The sequence below is a fragment of the Clytia hemisphaerica genome, unplaced genomic scaffold, assembly GCF_902728285.1.
Source record: "Clytia hemisphaerica strain Z4C2 unplaced genomic scaffold, Clytia hemisphaerica genome assembly, whole genome shotgun sequence".
NCBI classification, from domain to species: domain Eukaryota; kingdom Metazoa; phylum Cnidaria; class Hydrozoa; order Leptothecata; family Clytiidae; genus Clytia; species Clytia hemisphaerica.
This window is the reverse complement of record NW_027103316.1, coordinates 44,746-66,548: the sequence shown is the minus strand read 5'-3', so window position 1 is coordinate 66,548 and position 21,803 is coordinate 44,746. Positions and strand designations below refer to the sequence as shown.

Below are 21,803 nucleotides of genomic sequence, written 5' to 3'. Positions count from 1 at the left end.
CAAGCTTTCGACCTAAGCATCTCTGAGCCTGTTTTCGGATTTTTGTATGCTTATAAAAAAAAACATGTAGTCCAAAAATTGATTATGGTATTTGAACATAAAAGTTATATTTCAGGTTCCTTAACACTTTTAACAAAGAATTGCCTTTATAAATTGCTTTTTAATCGAATCCCTTAAGAGTAATTAAGAATTTAATTGCAAAAATGACGTTATGAACTTTAAAAAGATGTTAATAATATGTTGCATCACCCTCTTTTACGAGAAGTGCTTAGTTTTAATTAGTAATTAACTTTTTTCTTTCAAAATTTCTTTACACTGTCCGCAAAGAATTGAACTATTTTAAATTTTGCGGAAAATTTTTCTAAAAAGATGATTCAAAAGTTATGACTGTTTTTTTAAGCAAAATCCAGATGAAAAATTGATGAAAAACCACTATTTTGAAGATTTCGAGACAAAGAAGCATTTACAAAAATTTTCCGCAAAAATTTTTATTGTTCCGTAAAAGATACACCATCTACTGCAAAAAAAATTTCAAAATTGTTTTTTCTTCGCCGAAACTAAGCTCTTCAAAGTTGAAATACTCTTCCTCGCCAAAGTCTTCATTTTCTTCTTCCTCAAATATTTTCAATGCAATTTTTGAATTTTCAGATTCAGGAATAGTTTGTCTAACAGAAAATGTATAACATGCCATAGTTTTGTTGGTTACATCGTCATCAGTCAGAAAACACATTTTAAACACGGCAATTATGAAAAATTCACTATGGTCAGAGCCCTTAAGTTTTGCTTGGAGTGAGCGTAATCTATTCTTGGTATTGTTCCATAAGTTTCACATATACAGGGAGGAATGAATGGTGTTGGTTAAAATTTACATATTTTTATAGCTAAAAACTTATTTTAATATTTTTTATCTTTTTAAAAGAGTATTTATTAGTATTTTGATGCAAGACTAATTTTCATTTTATTGACTATTTTTTTATTTTGATAATATTCTGATTTAATTTTTATACCCATTTGATTTTTTAAAACGAATTTTAGAATTGACTATACTTTAATTTTTTAGAAATAATAATCATGTGAATCAAAGGATTAAAAATTCTTGATACTTTTCACTTTCCCTTTGAAATCCACTGTTCTAGTTTGAACCCGAGGGAGGCTTGGGCAAATGGTTGTCGGGTATGTGAAGCCATAAGGGTCCCTTTTTCAAATCCTCAAAAGTCTCTCACAGGTATACGTATCTGAAAGGATCTCAAAATTACGAAATATCAAAATCGTCTCCCTCCAAGGATCAAAAAATCTGGTAAATCTGCTCATTTTTTGGACCGATTTTGTGTCCTTAATATACTGACATTGGTTGGGGCACTTTAACAACAATCTCTGAGGACTCGCCTTGCCCAAAATGGTCAAACAATTATGTCAATATCCTTTGTGAAAATATAGGACTAAAACTAAAACTCCTACAAAGATTTTTGCGCTCCTCCTAAAATACCCCACCTTTCCGACTACTCCCTTGCTCGGGCGATGGAAATTATTGTCGTGAGGAACTGTACCTCGTTATCAGTCAAAATCTAATGTTCGTTTTTGTCTCTAGCTTTTTACTAGTTGATCAAGTTACTCAATACTCTTAGGTGCCAATAACGCCCCCCCCCCCGCTCGTTTTTTTCGATTTTTTTCCAACCCCCCCCCCCCCCGGACGTTATTAGGACCGTTTATTAATTTTTGAAAAAATTCCCAGCTCCCAAAATGAAAGTTTCTTGTTTTACTCTAAAAAGCCTAAATTTAGTCTATTTTGACCCTTTTTAGGGTTTTTAAAAGTCCATTTTCCAACCCCCCCGGTAATTAGGCCCCCCCCGTTTATTTGATTTGAAACATTTTTCCAACCCCCCCCCGTTTGTTTGGCACCTAAGAGTAAGTCTCGAAATTGTTTATTTGTTATGTAAGTAGAGTGTAACATGAGATTTGAATAGTATCGATCAAAATTAATCACGTGTATTAGAATTGGACCAATAGAAAGAGAGGATGATCCATTGGCGAGTTATCGATCACTTGATTATGACTGACAACTTATAAAGAAGAAAAAAATTAGCTGACGTGTTATTCTAGTGTTTCCTGCTTGTTTCCTCGTGTTTACAGGCTTTTGTTTTTGTTAGTAGGCGCATCTATTTAGACTAATATTTGCCGACAAACTACTCAATTGGCGTGAAAAAAGCATTTCGAATCAACTTTTTTATATTCTCTATATGACATTCAACTCTTTAGTATTCAAAAAAGGACAGATGATCTTGAGCCAGGCTTTCGTTAGGTTATTACAATAAAAAATGTTATTTTCGAATCATTCATCGATAAGAATTTTTTCACCGATAAAAAGAGGAGAATATTTACAGCAGTATATAATATAAACAATTTTACGATTCGCAAAAAATAATAAAAAAATAATGCACACGTGTACTTTAATCGGATTAACTTTCGCGAGATTAAATTTCGCGATTTCGCGAGTTTTTGCCATTTTCGCGAAATTAAAACTCGCGAAAACACGTAAATCCACCACAAGATTTTCAGTCTCCATTTGTAGAGAAACATGATATTTTCAGCTGTTTTCAAGCTTATTCGCGAAATTAAGTCCACACAAGTCCACGCGAAATGAAATCCAGAGAATTTTGCGATTTTTTCGCTCGCGAAATTTAATCCGATTAAAGTATTCAATCGCCATCTCGTTTCTTTTTCTTCTTCTTTTTCTTTGTAACACCTCCCGGACAGTTCGGACAAAACCATTTCTCATCTTCCGCTGGCTCTTCAACAATATTTACACATGGCCTGAAAAATGAAACAGGTTTAACGTACAATAGTCACTGGTCTGGAAGCTTGTTGTTTTAACCTTTTGTTACTATCAAAGGACGAAAGTCGATTTGCTCAGTTTTTGATCACGTTACCGATTCCTTCTCTTGGGATTGGTTTAAAGTTTAATCACATGATCAAAAAGTGAGCAAAAAATTTCAAGTAAGACACAATGGAAAAAAAGGCTTCCAGACCGGGATTTTTTATACGGACTATGGTTTCACAATACAGTGGAATTTCTATAACTCAAACACGTGCAAGAAACGCACATGGTTTGTTATGTTGACTGAAGGGGCTACAAGACTTCTTTGTCTATTCGAGTTATAGAGACTCCACATGCTAGAACTCTTCCCTTCCTTTATCTCAGATATTCTCTATCTCGAGCAAATTTTTCACCCTATGTTGAACTCCTGAGTATACTGTATTTTCAACCTGGGACCAACTGCAACAGTATCCTTTTTATTACATTGAGCTTGTTTTAAATAAGGTTTAAAATCATGAAGGTTGGCTTCTATGAGCCTCCGCCCCCAAGCGGTTTTCGCAATGGCGTGATAGGGACTTTTTTCTAACGTGATTACGTGATTTGGAATTTTACTTTCGTGATTGCGTGATCAGAAGTCAAAATGTGATCGTGATTTAAAAGATTTTTGAGCCGTGATGCGTGATTTGGACTTTTTCAAAGGGATGCATGATTATTCAAGTATTTTGATGATTTGCGTGATCGTAATTGAAGAAAAAGAAATTGCGCGATATCGTGATCCCACTTACCACTGGGGGGCTGGTCTATCAAAGTAAGCACGTTAGGTACAACAAGGTACTACCGAAATTTCGGTCGGATCTAATATTTCAACTGCCCTCTTTTCCAGTTCGCTAAAAACCTTAGACCAGCCTGACTTTACCGCAGACAGGTTCTTTAAATCTTAACAGACGAATTTTCTATAAGCAGAATCATGTAAAAGTCACGAAAAAACGTCGATCAAAGCTCTGATTGGCTATAAATTGATCCTATCGGAGTTTTTGATTTTTCTAAAAAAGCGATGCATTTTGGGATTGTTTTTGGAGGTATTAGAATAGAAATCTCTTAGGAATTCTTCGAGGGAATTCCATTGTAATACTCCCGAAACAATCCCACAATGCATCACTGTTTTAGAAAAATTCCGATAAGGTATTGTATTCATAAACATACTTTTTTTCAAATGTCCGAAGTATGAGGTAATCTTGGCATGTCTCAGCCAATCAGAGTTTTATTCGATGTTTTTTCGTGACTTCTTCACACGAATCTGCTGATAGGAAATTTGTGTATTTTAAGAATTCATTTTTAGAAGGTGTCTTACCAGTGGTACCAATCATCGCATTTGTCACACCCAATCATTGGACTTCCATCATCGGGTTTGCCACAACCAGGACAGTAATAAATCTTGTTATCGTAACTATGCTGAAGATGAGAATAGAATGAGAATCCATTTAAAACCTTTCTACATCTACCTACAAGATTCCATCAATGGGCTCTTCCAGAAAAAATCTGTTCATGGGGGGTGGAGGATGAATTGTCCAGGGGTATTGAAAAAATACCAAAAATTGCAATGTCCAGGGGGTAAATTCCAATGTCCAGGGGTAATTTTTTGTGTCCACGGGGTTGATTTGATGTTTGTCCAGGGGTATAACCCGTGTCCAGGGGGTTAAAAATCAAAATGTCCAGGGATAATTCATGAAAAAAATAATATATCCTCCACCCCCCCCATGAACGGATTTTTTCTGGAAGAGCCCAATCCGCTTAAAACTATCTTTCCAACGAGGTATAACTTTTAATTGTATATTTTTCCCTTAAGAAAGAGCAATGCCCAACAAAGTACGGTGTACCAATTTTATGGAATAGACTTTAATAGAGACTTGTAATATTTAAGCGCCTCCATATGCTATCACTTACCGCGGTATCGGTTTGCGATTCGACGTAGAAACCACTATTAGATACATTATCATCCTCGTCATCAAAGTCACGTGATTTTTCTTTGTGTTTATCTTTCTTCTTCTCTTTCTTCTTTTTAACGATTTGTGACGTGGAAGGCTTCAGCACTGTTTTCAAGCTGAGTGGCGGCGATCCCGCTCGCTTCTTTGGTCTGATAGAAAAGATTTACAACGAACGTTGTTTATTTATGATCTCCTAGATTCAAATTTCTTTTCGAGTCAAACTCAGATTTGATGGTCCGAAAAATGTTTTTCACCAGGCAATGTTGCTTAGTTGTCAAATATCTTTTGTTTTTAGATCTTTTAAAGTTAAAGGGACATAAAAGTACAAACGAAATTTGTAAACAAACCGTATGCAGCGGGATACAAAATCAAAACAACTATGGCTGATTTTGATTGTTTCAATTGTTTTACAAGTTCGTTTTGGACACGTGATTTTAATTTTTCTCTTTAATGACACGTGGTTCGCGCAATGTTTACATTTTACTACTTTTATGTCCCTTTACTTAATGATTGGACATTTATCGCAAACTTCGAACATAGACATGCTATCTCTGGAAAATAGCTTGTAGTAAAACTTTTCAAACAAAGATGTCAGAGCAAAAATCTAATGAGCTTGTAGCCAATTATTGTCAGTAAAGAGTAAAAGCAGAACACATTAACAGCTTACATTTTTGCAGGTGGAGGGTCGTCACTGATCTTTTCACTTCCCATTTTCAAAGTGAGTTTTGGAATCATTGTGGAGGTAGAGGATGATGAAGGCGTTGGAGATTCTTCCAGTTTTCGTTTACGATCCTTCTTCTTCTCTCTGTCTTCTTTCTAACAAATGGAAGAAAAAACGATTATTGAAAGTTGTGGTCCAAAGTATGCTAAATAGTCTATCAAGCTAGACGACTAAATCAGACATAGTAGAAATAAAGCAAAAAGTAATGGGCTTTTCCAGAAATAGTCCGTGCCCCCCCTGTTGAGGATATCGGATATCCAGGGGGTTAACGATTTTCGTTCAAAAGTGGATATCCAGGGGATTAAATTTCTACAAGGGAGCGGATATCCAGGGGGTAAAGTGTCTTTTTAAGTAAAAAAATACGATATCCAGGGGTAATCATCTTTATAAGAGAGGATATCCAGGGGGTTGAGCATATTTTTAAGAGTGGATATCCAGGGGTCTTTACTAATAAAGTGGGATATCCAGGGGGTTCGATACTTCGAAAAATCAATATCCTCAACAGTGGGGGTAAATTTTTTTTCTGGGAAAGCCCAATGGAGAATGGAGGGGACAATTTTATACAAACTAAATCCCGTAACGGTAATCGTATTATCACATAATGCCTATACTACTGTATTACATGCATTATAAACGACTCCGGTCTACATGCTAAACAAATTGGAATTATTGACGTTAACGCGTTTAAACGTAAGATGAGATTGTGCGTGTAGAGGGGATTGGATACCTTAAGGGAAGAAATTTTCGCGGGAATTTAATTTCGCGGTTGGTCAAATTATTTTTTTTCGCGGGAATTTAATTTCGCGGTTCATCGATTTTCGAAAAATTCGCGGAAATTTAATTTCCCGGTTGCAGGATATTTTTGGCCAAAAGCGTTATTAAATAAGCAAAAAACCTGTTTTTAGGCTTGAAATAGTACGAATTTTGGGGAATGCGTGAAATAAATTAAATTTCGCGGGAATTTAATTTCGCGGATTGAAGATTTTGTAAAATTTCGCGGGAACTTAATTTCACGGTTTTAGGCAAAATCCGCGAAAACCGCGAAATTTTGTTTCCGCGAAAATTTCTTCCCTTAAGGTATTTCGTTTTCTTACATTTGGTCAAGTTATTTAGTAAATTTTCGCTCAAAAATACACTCCCAATTCACCTGAATTCACTCTTCTCGAGATTCGAAAAATTAATGTTAAAAAAAATTATTATTTCAACATCATACCTAATTAGCATTTTTGAACGTTTTCACGCTTGTATCAAAACTGATATCGGACTCATTAGATCAAAAGTTATGCTCAATTGAATAAAAAGTTACTTTCAGACAGTGCTCGAAATCGTTGAAAATAGACCTATTAAAATCTTATTTTAAAATTGGCAAATGCAAGATCCTTCACATAATTAAGAGCAATTCTTAGTAATTAAATCCATAGATTTTGAAACTGAAGCCTCGAAAGGGTCTGAAATCGTCACCAAAATCATTTTAATATGCTTTTACCGAACTTTTACTCAGATTTTGGCTTCTAGACTGGGTCAATGTAAGGCTGGATTTACCTCGAAACCCATATTTGATGTATTTTCATGAATCTTACTAGATTTTGCTGCATTTTCCGATGAGTTGAGTTGAGTTGAGTTAAAATAATGAGTGTATCTGAAAAATCTCAACTTTTTTTTACTTTTCTTTTTTTATTGAAATTCGACTCTCCTTTATATAGCAAAAGGTTATTTTGACAGCTAATTATCATTTTTAATGACTCAAAAATATACTAATGTATTATGTTATCATGATTCTGTTTAATTTGTTTAATCAACGATTTCGAGCACTTTCTGGAAGCAACTTTTTATTCGATGGAGCATAACTTTTGATCTAATGAGTCGAATTTAATAAATGATCCATCAAAATTTAAGTTTATCTTTCTTCTTCCCAATGGTAAAAGATTATTTCTTTCAAAATTTTTAGAACTCAAGAAAATTCACCTTAAAGAGAGAAACCTTTTTGTGAACCTAATAAAATTGAAAACGATGCCGACAATAATTTCACGCATCTCAGGAAGAATTAAACAAATTCACTTTGCAGGAAGCTTTTTTCCCCGAAGAAGGATAAGAAAACCCCGTCTAATAGATCAGTGGGACACAAACCTTTCTCATTTTTTCGTCTCGATCTTTCTCAGATTTCTTTTTCTTCTTTTTCTTCTTTTCGTCTTTGAATTTGGTTGGGAAGAACATATTTGGTTGAAAGGATTCACTATAACTAGGCACTGCTTCTTCTCCTTGTGAAAAGGAGGTGACGTCGATTTCATTCTCAGAAACGTCTGTTTTCGCTTCTTTCTTCACGTGTTTACTTAAAGAGATCGGGCTTATTTTCAACGGACTTTCATCCTCTTCCTGTTTGATAGATTTCCGTTCCTCAGGCGACGCGAAAGTGTGCTTTGCGGGAGAGTCTGTAATATCAGGTGAACTATCTGGTGGGAACATAACAGTTTTATTAGAAGATTTCTCATGTTTTATTATGGGTTGTGAAAGCTTGGGCGGAGATAATAAATCAGATTTGGCGGAAGGCGGAGATTTTAGTGAGCCTATGGACGAAGCTGGACTACTGAGCGTAGAAGATTTTTTCTTGTGTTTGGATTTCTTGTCTTCTTTACTAGAGTCTTTTTTCTCTCTCTTCTCTTTGTCCTTAGGTTTCTTTTTGTCCGATTGATATGATGCTATTCGAACGCGAGGCGGACTGAAGAGGGTGGAAGTGGGTGAATCTTCCCGTGGGGCGTGTAAAAGATAAGTGCGATTAGGCGAAGAGGGCGGGTCATCATCGAAAGGGTCGGATTGTTCACGTTCTCTTTCGAATTGCGCCAGCCTCTCTTCCTCCTCTTGTATTTCCTTCTCCTTTTTCAATTCAAGTTCTCTTTGTTTCTGTCGCTCTTTCTCACGCTCCCTTTCTTTTTTTTCGCGCTCTTTTTGTTCTTGTTTTTCGCGTTCTCGTTCTTGCTTTTCGCGTTCCTTTTGTTCTTTCAACTCTTGTTTTTCTCTTTCTCTTTCCTGTTTTTCGCGCTCTTTTTGTTCTCGTCTTTCACGATCTCTCTGCTCTTTTTCTCGTTTCTCCTTTTCCCGCCTTTCTCTATCTCTTTGTTCTTTCTCCTTCTTCTCCTTTTCTTTCTGTTCACGTTCCTTCTCTTTTGCAGCAAGCGCGGCGGGCGATGGAGGAGCTGGTTTCGATTTCTTGGATAGCTTAGGAGAAGGGCTTTTACTTTTGGTACTAGTTGGCGGAGAGAGTAAGGATTGAGGAGATTCAGTTTTCTTCGATTCTTTCTTCTCCTTTTTCGTTGATTTTGAATGGGTTGGAGTGGGAGTACGTTTTCGTTCGGCAGGCGAAGGCGATTTCACTGTGCTGTTAACAAGACTTGAGATTGTGGCAACGACAGGGCGAGTGGTCAAGGTTGGTGTGTAACCTTTTGGTGTGGTTACTTTCAAATCCGGTCGCGTCAAGTCCATATTTTGTAACGCGTTCAGGTTGAGACTTTTCGGCTCAAGAGGTGAATAAGGTGGACTTTCGATACTGTCTGTACGGAAAGTGATGGTTTTTGGACGCTCCCCTTTCGAAGACTCATCGTTCGCATCGGGAGTAGCTGTAAATGAAAGAAAAATGAAGAATGAAGCAAAAGTATGATATCTTTGTTAAACAATACTACACGTTTTTTATAAGAACAAATTATATAAGAACGTAAGGCTTCGGTGGCCAAAAAGTTAAGAATAAGTTGAGAACATTTTAAGACTTTGACGACTCCAATACCCAATTTCTTGGGTAAATGGACAAAGATGCTCAAAAAATGGTGAAAATAAGAACATATTAAGAACGTTTTCAGGCTTAAAACTAAAAAAAGTTAAGAAGGCTTCAAAATTTTTTGGATGTTCTTGTAAAAAAAAGGACGTGTAAAATACAAAGAGAGAAAAATGAATTAACAACAATAAAGCAACTGGACACTCAAGTGTCCGTGTCCAGTTGTTATATTGACTCTTTATAAGTTTAATAGGGTACTGGGGTACTGTTTAACCTTATTGCTTATCCCCAAGAAGAGTATTTTATCTCACCCTGGCACTATTTTGCATAAAGTTTTTCGAAAGTTTCGTTATAGCACATGAAATTTATGATACACGTCCGTGATTATCAGAGAGTTTACGGTACGAGGTAATACAATTTGAAAGATTCAACTCACTTCTACGAAAATCAGTGACAAAACGCGGTAGGTAAATCTTCATGTTATAAAGATGTCTCTTCACAATAAGCAGAGAAAATATCACGAAAAATAACAAACGTGTTCGTGAAATTTCATAATTAGGAGAAACAGTTTGTCAAAAGACAGACTGAGCTGAAAAACTTTTATTTTAACACCTGAACTTTTTTTAAACACTGAAAGTCAAACAATAATATTGGAATTTTCCTGTAGTAGTTTTTTATGTAAACTATCCGAAATGCTTCAAGAGTTAAGTATTACTTCTCTTCAAAATAAGTTGATACAAATATCATAAATTGTTGAGCAAATATAACAATTATGCAAGAAAAATGCGATGAAAGATATCAAATCTATATTTGAAGAACTTTGTAAGATCTCATATACTTTCAAAATTAGTACATTCAAAGATTTTAATTAAAAATGTTGAAGCTCAAAATAATACACATTTGGCTTATTTGCTTAGAAAATCGTACATAATGTAATCCAGGGAAAGTGTGCAAAAAAAAGAATGCAATTATGCATTTTCGGCTAGAAAGAATAAAATTTGGTACAATGGTACCTTAGGGGGTAAGAAACATTTTAACCCTCTGATCCAGTTCCAGAACACCTGTTTGTGTATTTTACAGAGCAGAATGCCTCCCAGACAAGAAAAGGATTTTTGTCTTCAAAACATGTCATATGATAATACCGTCGGTATAGGGTTTCAAGTTTCATAATTGTAAGACCGAATTTCTCTCGTTGCGATAGTAAAACCTATTAAATTTCGAATATCAGGAACTGTAAAGGTTTTAAAAGACCTGATATTATTCTTCTTATTTAAAAGATCATTTTGGTTACCCGTATCGTGGAAAAGAATGTGCTGATCGGAAACCCCGTGTGGTGGATGACTTCCCTTTCGAGTTTGGCAAAAGATACTTAATTTCCAACATAACGGAATTTAACATTTGATTTCCAATTGTTTTTTCCGATACTGTAATAGCCTACAAGGTCAAATGTTAAACCCCTGTGTCACAGAGCCACTGGGACCCCAGCCCCATTGAAAAGTTTGGCAAAAATTTCGTCCCCGTTGGGGAAAAACCCTGTAATTTCAGCCCCACTGGGAAATTGACTTTGATTTTGTCCCCATTCGAAATTCCATGTTTAAAAATTGCACTCCAAAACTATCCCCATGGATTTTTTAACGTTGGAGCAATAGAATTTCTATCCCCATTGGGATTTCAACAGGAATTTTTATCCCCACTGAGTAAAAAAGTTCCACTGGGGCTGCAAGACAGAGATGTGATGTTACTAGATCAAAATACATCCCTACCGTCTTCAGCCTCTTCTTCGGTAATTTCCTCTTCTTTGATACTGATATCGATCAAAGGTGGCAGAAAATCTTCACCAGAAAAATCGAGTAGACAATTAGAATTCTGTTCTATTGGCGCTTTGGGAATGCATTTGAGTGATGGAGCAGGTTCAACTTGATGCATGTAATCTTGTAACTCGTGGATCTGAATTCCTAGTTGTTTGAAAGCCAACACAACATCATCGAGGTTCGGAGCAGTCCGACAACCTGTATCAAGACAAGAAAAATTAACTTCAATCAAGGAAGATACATGTTTTCTGAAAATTTCAATGACCAAGGAGTTTTAAGGTTTTTTATTTAAGGGAAAGCTAGTATTAAAGAAGCAACAAAAAGAAATTTCTGTCTGTCCAGGCTTGAGAAATTTAAATTTCTGTCTGAGAAACTTACATGTTTGACTAACCAGTGCAGCTCTCTTAGAAACAAGAGAGAGGTATCGCTCCAAAACATCAGTCAAAACGTCATGAGATGATCGTTGAACTGAATGCCATCCAAGCCCCTGGCATATTTGTGCAGTTGCTAGCCCTAACGAGGTTCTGATGTAATCCTTTTTGTCATTTGGATTGGCCATTGTATTATTTTACCATGTTTTTTCCTAAAAATAACGAAATAACAAGTAATACTTTTTTGGACCTATCTGGTTGATCTACAAAACATTGAACATTGAACACAAAATTGAATTCATTAAAACAGAAAGCCTTTTTTTTAAAGTACTGGATAGACGGCCTTCAAATATCAATAGGGGTGTAAGGCGCCTGTTGTAATCCCTCCCAGAGGTTACTGGTATATCAATTAACAAGGCAGATTCTTGTTAAAGTAGGGTGGTTACTGTCAGATAATTCCTATTTAAAACTATGTGACTGAAGTATGGTTCAATCTCCAGCCAGCTCATACATTTAGTACTTAATGCTTCACTGCTTGATACTTAACAATAAGGAGCAACAATAAGGATCAAGGGTAAGTAGAGCAATCTAGGGAGATATCAGGTTGCCTCCATCTGTGGTCATATAGACTTACTTGCTTAAACTATATATATAATTTAAATACAGACTAATCAAGGATGCCAAGGATATCTCGCTTTTCAATTATGTTATCAAAATCATGGCTTAATTTTGCTAAAATTAAAACAAGTTTACATACTGAATGGACCTACTTGATGATGAAAGTTAAATAGCAATAAAGAGAAAAATGTAAACAATCAGTCAGAAAACATAGCGTTTAGCAAAAATGCATAACGCATTAGGGGAGTAGAGAAAAAAGAAATAGAAAGTTCCGGTTGCAAAAATCAGTTTTATTGACAATTGAATCATGCTTGATGGTGGGCATTGTTATCAATAATGTTTGAAATGCAAAATGCAAATGCAAAATGGCGATTTCCGGTATTTATTTCCAGCATTTTCGGTCGCAAAATAATTTTTCTCAAAAATCGGACTTGGCCATGTTTTGGGCATTGCTAATATGCATCTTTGGGCAAAAAATCAGACTAATGATGAATTTTCCGGCATATTTCCGGTATTTTTCAACAAATTAGAACCAATTAGAACAAATAAAGCTTTATGTTATCCAAGGCGCCGAAAAGCCATTAGGCCAGACCAATTTAATTTGTTGTTCTACGGGTCCGACCGACCTTATTTTGCTAAAATCAAAAAAATAATAATATTGAATTTCCACTAAAATATATTTCACACACTAGTTATTTGTAAGAATTAAATTTGAATAAAGCTGAAATTTAATTCAAGAAATTGAAAATTTAGAAAATCAAGAACGCATTCCATACACTAAAATTTTATTATGATCTTCATCAAAGATAAAAAAGTGAACTTTTGATCCAGATATTTTTTGGAAAATATTTTCAGTACCTTACCAACCCTGATAAATGAAAAATTTATTCTTATTTTACAGACCGACCGACCCATATTTTTCTAACGATCTGCCCGTAGAACAACAAATTAAATTGGTCTCGCCTTAGCACCAAAAATTAGGGTCAGTAGTTAACCTTTATCAAAAATGCCTCGCTAACCCAAATCCCGCAACCTATTTAGCTTTAAAAAAGATCGAAATTAGAGTTTTTCAGAGTTCGGAAAAAATTGTATTGCCTAAATTTTTTCATCTTCATAAGATCGATTCTCAACCACAATTGAATTTTCCTTGATTGAATTGAATACATTTTCGCTGCAACGCAGCAAGATAACCCCTACAAAAAAAAGATTACTCTAGGTGGGGAACCTAGAAGAAACTGAAAAATTGTAACAGAACTAAAGAAAAAAAAATACATTTTTTGGTCAATGGGTCTTTTTCTGACGTTATTCCTTCAAAGAATATCAATCACTTTCGTTTTCCCCACCAGTGCGAAAATGATTAGCTCGCATTATCGCCACGCGGTCAAATAGAGATGAGGCGGCAATCATGGCCAAGGGCACTACTTAGTTTCGCCTTATTTTGCACCCACGATAGAATGATCCAAATACGGGGGTGTTACAATGATAAGCTACCGCGAGTGGTCCTAAATCCGACAGCCCTGCCTAAATCCGATGGGTTCTTTTAAAGATACAAACTAAAATAAAAACAAACCTTTTGCTCTGGCGTAACGAAGATACCAAAGTGTCAACTAAACTGAGAGATTTGATACCTACATTGAACCAATTGAACCAAATAACAATAATTGCTTCTTATACAAAACGTAATTTTTTATTGCAATATGTACAACATCATAAATGACAACAATAGTAACAGCATCGTAAAAAGTAATTATTTTTACAACTCTTTAAAATTACATTAATTGACATCTTGAAAATCTTGTTAGATGTTTTGTTTCGAGAGTTCATGCAATAGTTTATCGTTCAACTTGGAGAGGGAATGTTTGTAAACATAGAAATTTTTCATAACAGTTATTTGGGGGGTCTGAATTAGACAGGGCTGTCGGATTTAGGACCACTCATGGTATCTCAATTTGTAAGCGTTTATTTTCTGAAAAAAACAAATAGTATATTTAATATTATTTACTTATTCATTTTAAGCATGTGATAAATTTAAATAATTATGGGTAAATAAAAAACAAATGATAGCGGTTCTGTTTTTTCCTCTACCCCCGGGAAAAGTTTTTTTGCCGACTTACCGTAAGTTGGTCTAATATCTAATTCCGACACCCTTCTTTAGAGACAGGAATAATATGAGGGCTTGAATCGCTGATTGAAAAAGGATCATTCCTCTCTGACCACTGAGCAATGAAAAAAGTTTTGACCTTTTCTATCAATTTCAGCTGATAAAGTTAAAGAGGGTGTCGGAATTAGAGGAGGGATGTCGACATTAGACCAAGTTACGGCAGCTATTTTATAAATCTCGGAAAAGAACTCCCTACCCATAGGAATTCCGATACATAACTTGATTGGTTAATTTTGGAATGGCTTCAAGAAAGTCATAATGGTAGATAATTTTAAGGGGTCACTCACATATCGATACTAACGATAACGATTCTTGACTAACGTCAAATTGACGCGAAGGGGGGATGGCATTCAAAAATTGTGTGAGGTTTTCAAAAACAGCAAAAAAAAAAGAAATTTGAACATCCTTTTTAAAAATAACTCTTTTCAAACGAAACTTCACAATATTGGTTCTAAAGGTGATATAAGTAGGTTGAAAAATTTTTTTGCCACAAATTTGTTCAATGAGTAAAAATCATTTTTTTCAGATGAAACTCGTAGCAAAAAGGTTTATCCACAAAATATCAAAAATGGAACCAAAATTATTGGGTCATTGGGCTAGAATTGCGGCTCAAAGTTGACAATTTTTTTCATATATGCTTTCATTGAAGCCACATTTTAAGCCCATTGAAAACCCTGCAGCCACAAATTAAACCCATAAGTATCTTTACAAGACCTTAAACTACCAATTTCAAGAAAAATGGTTAAAAAATATTGAAGTCTTAAAACAGGACAGCACATAACCCAACCCTAAAAATGCCAACTAATACTTATATGTAACAGCTCAGAGGGTTATACGTACAAAAAATGGTATTTGCAGCCACAAAATGTACACTTTTTCTTAAAATAACACTGTATTGTGTCAGATTGTGTTTGTTTTGCATTAGACTTTGCAAATATTCATGTTTCGAAAACAAAACCCAACCTGGATTGTGTAAATTGATAAATTAGTGATTGAAGCCACACTTTAAGCCCATTGAAAACCCTGCAGCCACAAATTAAACCCATAAGTATCTTTATCAGACCTTAAACTACCAATTTCAAGAAAAAAGGTTAAAAAATTTCCCGGAAATTTTGCCAGACCTCAAACACTGACCCATTTACATGTGCGGAATTATTTTTACTTTAACTTATAAACAAGGCCTTAAAAATCGAAGTGCTGTCTCGGGAATTGAATGACAAAATTTGGTTGGTTGATATTCTGGCTGTTGCACGTTCGCAATCGGTCATTTTGTCTCATTTTAAGCTTTTAAGTTTTAATCATCTAATTGTCTTGGGAACTCTCATCCTTGTTGTTGCAATTACATCCTGTAGATGACTGATGTTGTTTAATTTCCTAGTGTGACTAACTGCAAGACCCGTGCGTTTGCGTAGGGTAAAATGGCGAATTGTGAAAATTAATTTTGGCAAAATTTTTTTGAAAAATGACCCTACAAGATTTGACTATATCTTTTTATTCCATGGAGAGAAAAAATATATTGACAATGAATGGGTACAGTAAGCTTTCTAGAAATCCAAACATAAATTGTATAGCTTTTACCAAAAAATAGCACTTTAGGATCGATCGTGTTCAAAAATAAAGGCCTGTTTTGTGACATTTTCAAAGTGGTTGACAATTTTGTTAATAAAATGAGTATTTTTGGTGGCTAACAGTTTATTTTTTCACCAAGCATAAGTAGAACGATTAACCTTTCCAATTGTTTTGGAGTGAAATTAAGTGGCTACAAGGTTACAAGATATTTCAAGATAAGCTATGAGTCGTTTATGTGGCTGACAACACTGGTGGCTTTTTGAAACCAACCAGTTTCAAAATGTTGCTCCTTTATCTGTTTTGAGATAATATGATACCTCTAGTTACCGATTCAAGTGTCATTTTCAAACAAACCATTTCCTCCTTTGAGGTGGCTGACAAAACACATATTTGGACATATTTGGACCTGGAGCCACACATTTTACTCATTTTACCATTTTTTTTCATCAAAATATGTTCTTTGTGTAAATACCGATCATCATATAAAATTTCAACGTTTTATTTGACATATTTCCCAAGTTATTCAAGAAATACTATATTTTTATCAATTTTTGAGTTCCCTAAATGTCACACTATTTTTGAACATGATCGATCAGAAACAGTCAAAAACCAGCTTGTTCCAATTTTCATCGAGTTACAGGAATTAATTCCTTGTTTGTTTTGGTCTGAAATTTTCAGTAACGGTGGCCAACATGGTTCCCTTGCTCATATCAGGGGGGCCCGAGACGGGGGTAAGAGAATTAAAGTTTCTAAGTAAAATCTTAATTATCACCCAAAAAAGTGCCTTTTTTGTCCATTTCTTTTAAATAGATAGTCCCAGCCTTATCCCTCCTTCAGTAAAGCTTCCAATACCTTTTGTCCTTCAGAAAAACCAAAAATATTGGCCTTAATTGTTTGCTTTCAGTTCCTGTAGCCAATAGTGTGACCCCCTGTATTTCTATTTTATTCCGCGCGGGTTTTTCAATAGAGATGTCACATGACTCAAATCCCGCAGTCTTATTGGACTAGAGAAAGCGAAAGTGAAATCGCTTGATCTGATTGGATGAAAAAAAGACTGTGAGAACTGGAACCGAAAATAATTCTCATTCTAAAACAAGATGGTGGCGAGAAAAGCACGTCTTTTGCTTTGGACGAAAGGTTGTAAATTCTGGTTGATTTTAAGGTTTTATCTTATCTCATTTACTTTAATTAGTAGAGGCTTCCAGATGGCCCCCCCCTTTTTTGCAAAGCAAAAAAAAAATTTCTCGCGTGCCAATAAAAACGTTAAAACCTTTTTAAAAGGGGACCGATGGACACTCAAATAAGTCTAATTATACTCTTTTGTTCTAAACAAACTAACTCAACAGTTTTCTTGTCCCTTTTTTCATGTTTTATTAAATAAATATTTATTATCTTTCAGAAAATCAGAACAAAAAGGAAGCTGTTTTAGCCAAATAAGGCAGGTCAAAATCGAAAATTTTCCATTCGTTCGCGAAAACCATGGTTGCGCCTTAAGTCACTATATTTTTTTTGCCATGGGCCCTGGCTTCTTCAATGTTTGGGGAAGGTAAGTCTATAAAAGTTATTTGTTTTTCGGTGGAAAAAAGTGTTTAAAAAAGCATTTTTTGTGCTCAAGGTTTATTTTTCTTCGCAAATTTTTGTCTTCAATCTTAAATAGATGAACGAGTATTTGACTGATGGTTATGATTTTTTCACAGAACATAGCAAAACTATTCAGGAATTTGGACCTTTTTACAAAATTTCAAAAAATCTGTTAGTTCTGGAGATATATTGAAAAGTTTAGACATGGGTAGTTCGCGTTTGTATTTCGCGTTCCCAAACAAACTAGGCAGCACCTAATGTCAGTCGAGGATTATGCCCTAAATAAGAGATATACTCTATTTAAGAGAAGGTCTCTTAAGTAGGAGATTTCTTTCTCTTAACTAGGAGACTTTTCTTTCTTCGTTAATTTTTGGCCTTCTCATCATTTTTGAACTTCATAGATCGACTCAGCACGTTTTTTTCTCCCTTCTAGCAAAATTTGGTTGAGTTCTGCTTTTGTTTCGTGGACCTAGGATGGTTAGGGTCTATCAATCTAAAGGCCGATCTACATCATGAGAATTTCGTGAAAAGTAATAATATAGATCGGGCCATATTTAAGAACGCGTTTAAGCGCGGTCAAAACACGGTTCAAACAGAAAGTGAGTCGCTCTTGTCTCTCCTAAATAAACGAAAAAACGCGTTTTGAAGGTCGAGGGTGTTTCTTCATTATTTAAAAAATTACGTCAACACATGCAAATGAGGCTATTTATGGTTTTTCGAAGTTTGAAAAAGAATGAAAAGCTATTTAATTTTGGTTTTTGGGTCATCGGAATCACGGAAACGTGATCTTTCACGTGATCTTATTTTCATATTGCGCAAAAAGTCTGCTCTGAAGTAAATTTGTGAAACGTACAGAATCCTCCTAGTTTAGGTAACGTTCTCTTAAATAAGAGACTGAAAATCTCCTAAATAAGGTAATCCTCTAACTTGGGTATTCTCTTATTTAGGGCATAATCCTCGACTGAGTGTTCCTAAGCTATAAACTGTCTGAACTAAACGCAAGATTTTCTGTACCTATATAAATAGCAGAAAAAAGCTAGAGGAATCTTTAAAAAAATGCTGGCGAATATATGATGGGAGAATGATGCAAAATCTTGCTCTCTGCTCTGCTTGTACACATATCCAGACGTCAGCGCTCGATAGGATCAATCATCGGAATGGCTCGATGACGGATCGATATGTGATCGATGATAGGAGATCGATTGAAGATCGAAACTCAAGATTTTTTTAAGCTCATGATTAGTTATCGATTATTTATCGATCTATCATCGATCTTTTATCGATCTTATCGACCCTATCGACTCATACTCGATTTACGATCGATAACAAATCGATTAACGATCGATGACGAATCGATTAGCTAACGATCAATGACGAATCGATTAGCTAACGATCAATGACGAATCGATATACTCGATTGAAATACTAGCTCGATAATGGATCAACGAAGGATCGATACTCAAGACTTTTTAATGGCTGAATCTTAAATCGATCTCCTATCTGGATCGTTAAGTAATCCATCGATCACATATCGATCCGTCATCGAGCCGTTCCGATGATCGATCCTATCGAGCGCGGACGTCTGGACATATGGAAGGGAACTTATAGGTATTGACAGTCAGGAACAGTCGCCTTATTAGGAGACGTCTCCTGATTAGGAGACATGTAGGTCGCTTGGGGTAGCTTGATTAGGAGACCTGTCTCCTAATTAGGAGACAGTAAACTTTGATCTCAATTTTAAGGGCTTTAGGCTTTTCCGCGCATTTTGAAACTAGTTTTAATGGAAAGAGCAGCCTCGAATTGGTAAAGTTTTAAAAAAATTATCAAAATTTCTCGGTGCAATCGATCACAATCCTAATATAAAGCACTACAAGGAAGCCCCTCTTGATTTTTTTCATGTCCGCCATTTTTCTTTTTGAGACGCTTTTGTTCAGAAGACAGATTCTTACTTCTGATTGGTTCTTATGGATTATAGACCTTTTCGCCTTTCCATCCGCCATCTTGAATTGTATGCAAAAATATAGGAACGAAAAAGCCGTGGTTGGATTTCGTTGGAAAATATGCAAAACATATGCAAGTTTACACAAAGATTAAAAAGACAACAAAGCATCTTATAAATAAATTTTATAATCATTAGAACAATAAAAGATGGAATTTCTTAATCCAAAAAGAAATATTAACCGAACAACAAAAGCCTTTTAGGAATTTGTTCTTAAAGACATTGCATATTCTGTTTTCATGCCATTAAGAAATTACACGAAGATGGAGTACACACACCAACTTTCAAAACACGCAAACTGAAAGCAGTAATTATGACGTCACACATTCAGCGGGTACAGATCGATGTTTTGATTTGATCGTTTGGCGGTTCTATTCCCAGGAGAACAATTTACCGTCAGCCGAATAAGGATTATTTTTACCTTCGCGGGTGATTTTTCAGTTTGAGTTTATGTCTAATGTTATGGTTTTTTGAAGTGCTTGTTCTAAGAGATGGGCGAATTTGATTATTTCTAGTTTTCAAAAAGAAGCAAATTTAATCTTTCTTCTACAAGATTACACTTTAATAAACTGCCAATTATGCAAGTAAGTTTTATATTAATACTTTCTTTTTGCATATGTTTTGCATACTTTCTAAAGAAATTTCACCACGGCAATTCGGCCACCATAATTTTTGCATAACCAGACCCGACCAATCGAACTTGTCGAACCAATCGAACAATCGAACTAATCGAACGAACTCTAAGATTTTTTAAAAGATTGTGAGTGTTCGATTAAGTTCGATCAATGGGTTTCGGTTCGATCAGTTCGATAAACCAATTTTGTTCGACAAGTTTGTGCTGCTCCGCCACCGTATATTAGCTTCTTTTCAAAGCCAAATTCGGAATGTAAATCGGGAAATTACTTCCGATAACGGATTACACACTTTTTCTGTATCCTTTTAGCGCCAGAAGAAGCGGTTTGTTGGGGCGGGCGTAGTATTCCGCCACTCGGCCGCGCGCGAAATCGCAACAGAGGGGCTATGGACTTTTTTTCCGGATAGACAAATATCTGGGTACAATAAACATCAAGCTGTTAAGTCCGGGAACTGTCGAAATTGGCAATCGCGTGCCAGGACAAAGTTTTTGCAAGCGAGGGAAGATATGAGGATTTTAATATCATCGAACTAATCGAACTTTTTACTGACCAAACTAATCGAACTGCTGTTGCTTCAAAAATTGTGAGTGTTCGATTAGGTTCGAATAATTTTTTTAATCGAACTTTAATCGTTCGATGGAGTTCGATTAGTTCGATTGTTCGATTGGTTCGACAAGTTCGATTGATCGGGTCTGGACAATTCAATATGGCCGGATGGAAAGGCGAAAAGGTCTATTATTAGAATACACCGTTTAGGAGTCTCAGCATTTCACGGTACTCCATTGCAGAGGCCCGGTAAAAACGGTAGGTAAAAATGCGCACTTTAGTACTGTGAAAGGTTAGAGGAATGTAAACATTGTGAATTTTTGTCTCTCCTTTAAAGAGAATGATTTAGATATTTGAACATGATATCAATGATAATTTTATAAGTCTCTCCTGAAAATTTCACAAAAATTCATCAAGAGGAAAAGAAGTTATGATTAAAAGGAGTTCTTTACCTACCGTTTTTCTGCTATGTTTCCTTATGAGAACCAGATGTTTACCTACCGTTTTTTTACGGAGGAGAGTGAATTTTCCGTGATCGCTAAAATCAAAACAATGGAAAATTGGATTGACGCGTGCGCAGTCGACACTCCTGCTAAACGGTGTATTGTGATTGATTCCACCGGCACCGGTGGATTTTTCTGAAAATCACCATATGGAATCAATTTTTTGTGCTCTTTCCACTGGGAGCAATCAAATCATGCGCAGTTTGCTCGTTCACGAGATAATTACACCCGTCTCCTGATTAGGAGACGTGTGAACCTCCTCCCTCCTGATTAGGAGACGGGTCTCCTAATCAGGAGGCGTCTCCTAATAAGGCGACTGTTCCTGACTGATTGACATAACATTGGTATGTCTTTACAGCACAAGTAAAAGTATAAACAAGTATAAACTAAGCAAGGGGTTATACCATATAATAATAGCCTGGTCGTCAGGTCGTTGTAACATTATCCGATTGCACTGTCACAATTCGGAGGTGATGTAGTCGGGTCCATCGGCATTGTTGTTGATTAATTTGTTACCCTCCCCAGTCGACTTTACACTTCTAGTCTTTTACCGCTAAGTCCGACTGTTTAGGCACCTTCTTGTACTTTTGAGTTATCGCTTTTAGTTTACGAGAATTTCTTTTTACCAAAATATACATATCTTCTTTTAAAAAATCATGTTTAAATGAATTGTTTTGAAAATTATTCAAGATGAACATCATATGTGAATATGAACATTTGAAATT

At 35.5% G+C, this 21,803-nt stretch overlaps 1 protein-coding gene across 2 annotated transcripts; it reads right to left on the bottom strand.

Annotated features, from left to right (window-relative positions):
- Positions 1–2,318: 2,318 nt before the first annotated feature.
- On the bottom strand, positions 2,319–21,629 carry LOC136813809 (transcription initiation factor TFIID subunit 3-like). 2 transcript variants are annotated; one of them, XM_067070297.1, is made up of 8 exons: positions 21,483–21,629; positions 11,474–11,678; positions 11,048–11,293; positions 7,649–9,132; positions 5,468–5,616; positions 4,760–4,949; positions 4,167–4,267; positions 2,319–2,811 (listed from the first exon to the last, which is right to left on the bottom strand). In XM_067070297.1, exons 2-8 carry the CDS (start codon positions 11,652–11,654, stop codon positions 2,697–2,699), a joined length of 2,466 nt encoding a protein of 821 aa, XP_066926398.1. In that variant the 5' UTR covers positions 11,655–11,678; positions 21,483–21,629; the 3' UTR covers positions 2,319–2,696. The 2 variants fall into 2 exon arrangements, with proteins under 2 accessions (XP_066926398.1, XP_066926406.1); XM_067070305.1 differs by lacking the exon at positions 21,483–21,629 and adding an exon at positions 13,655–13,741.
- Between the last annotated feature and the right edge of the window lie 174 nt (positions 21,630–21,803).

What these genes read in the sequence shown, in the direction of transcription:
- LOC136813809 (XM_067070297.1), bottom strand. Translation starts at nt 11,654, where the DNA reads ATGGCCAATCCAAATGACAAAAAGGATTACATCAGAACCTCGTTAGGG. An exon ending in CGAAGAAGAGGCTGAAGACG is followed by an intron (nt 9,133 to 11,047) that starts GTAGGGATGTAT and finishes TTTCATTTACAG; the next exon opens with CTACTCCCGATGCGAACGAT. An exon ending in GACCCTCCACCTGCAAAAAT is followed by an intron (nt 4,950 to 5,467) that starts GTAAGCTGTTAA and finishes CTTTTCTATCAG; the next exon opens with ACCAAAGAAGCGAGCGGGAT.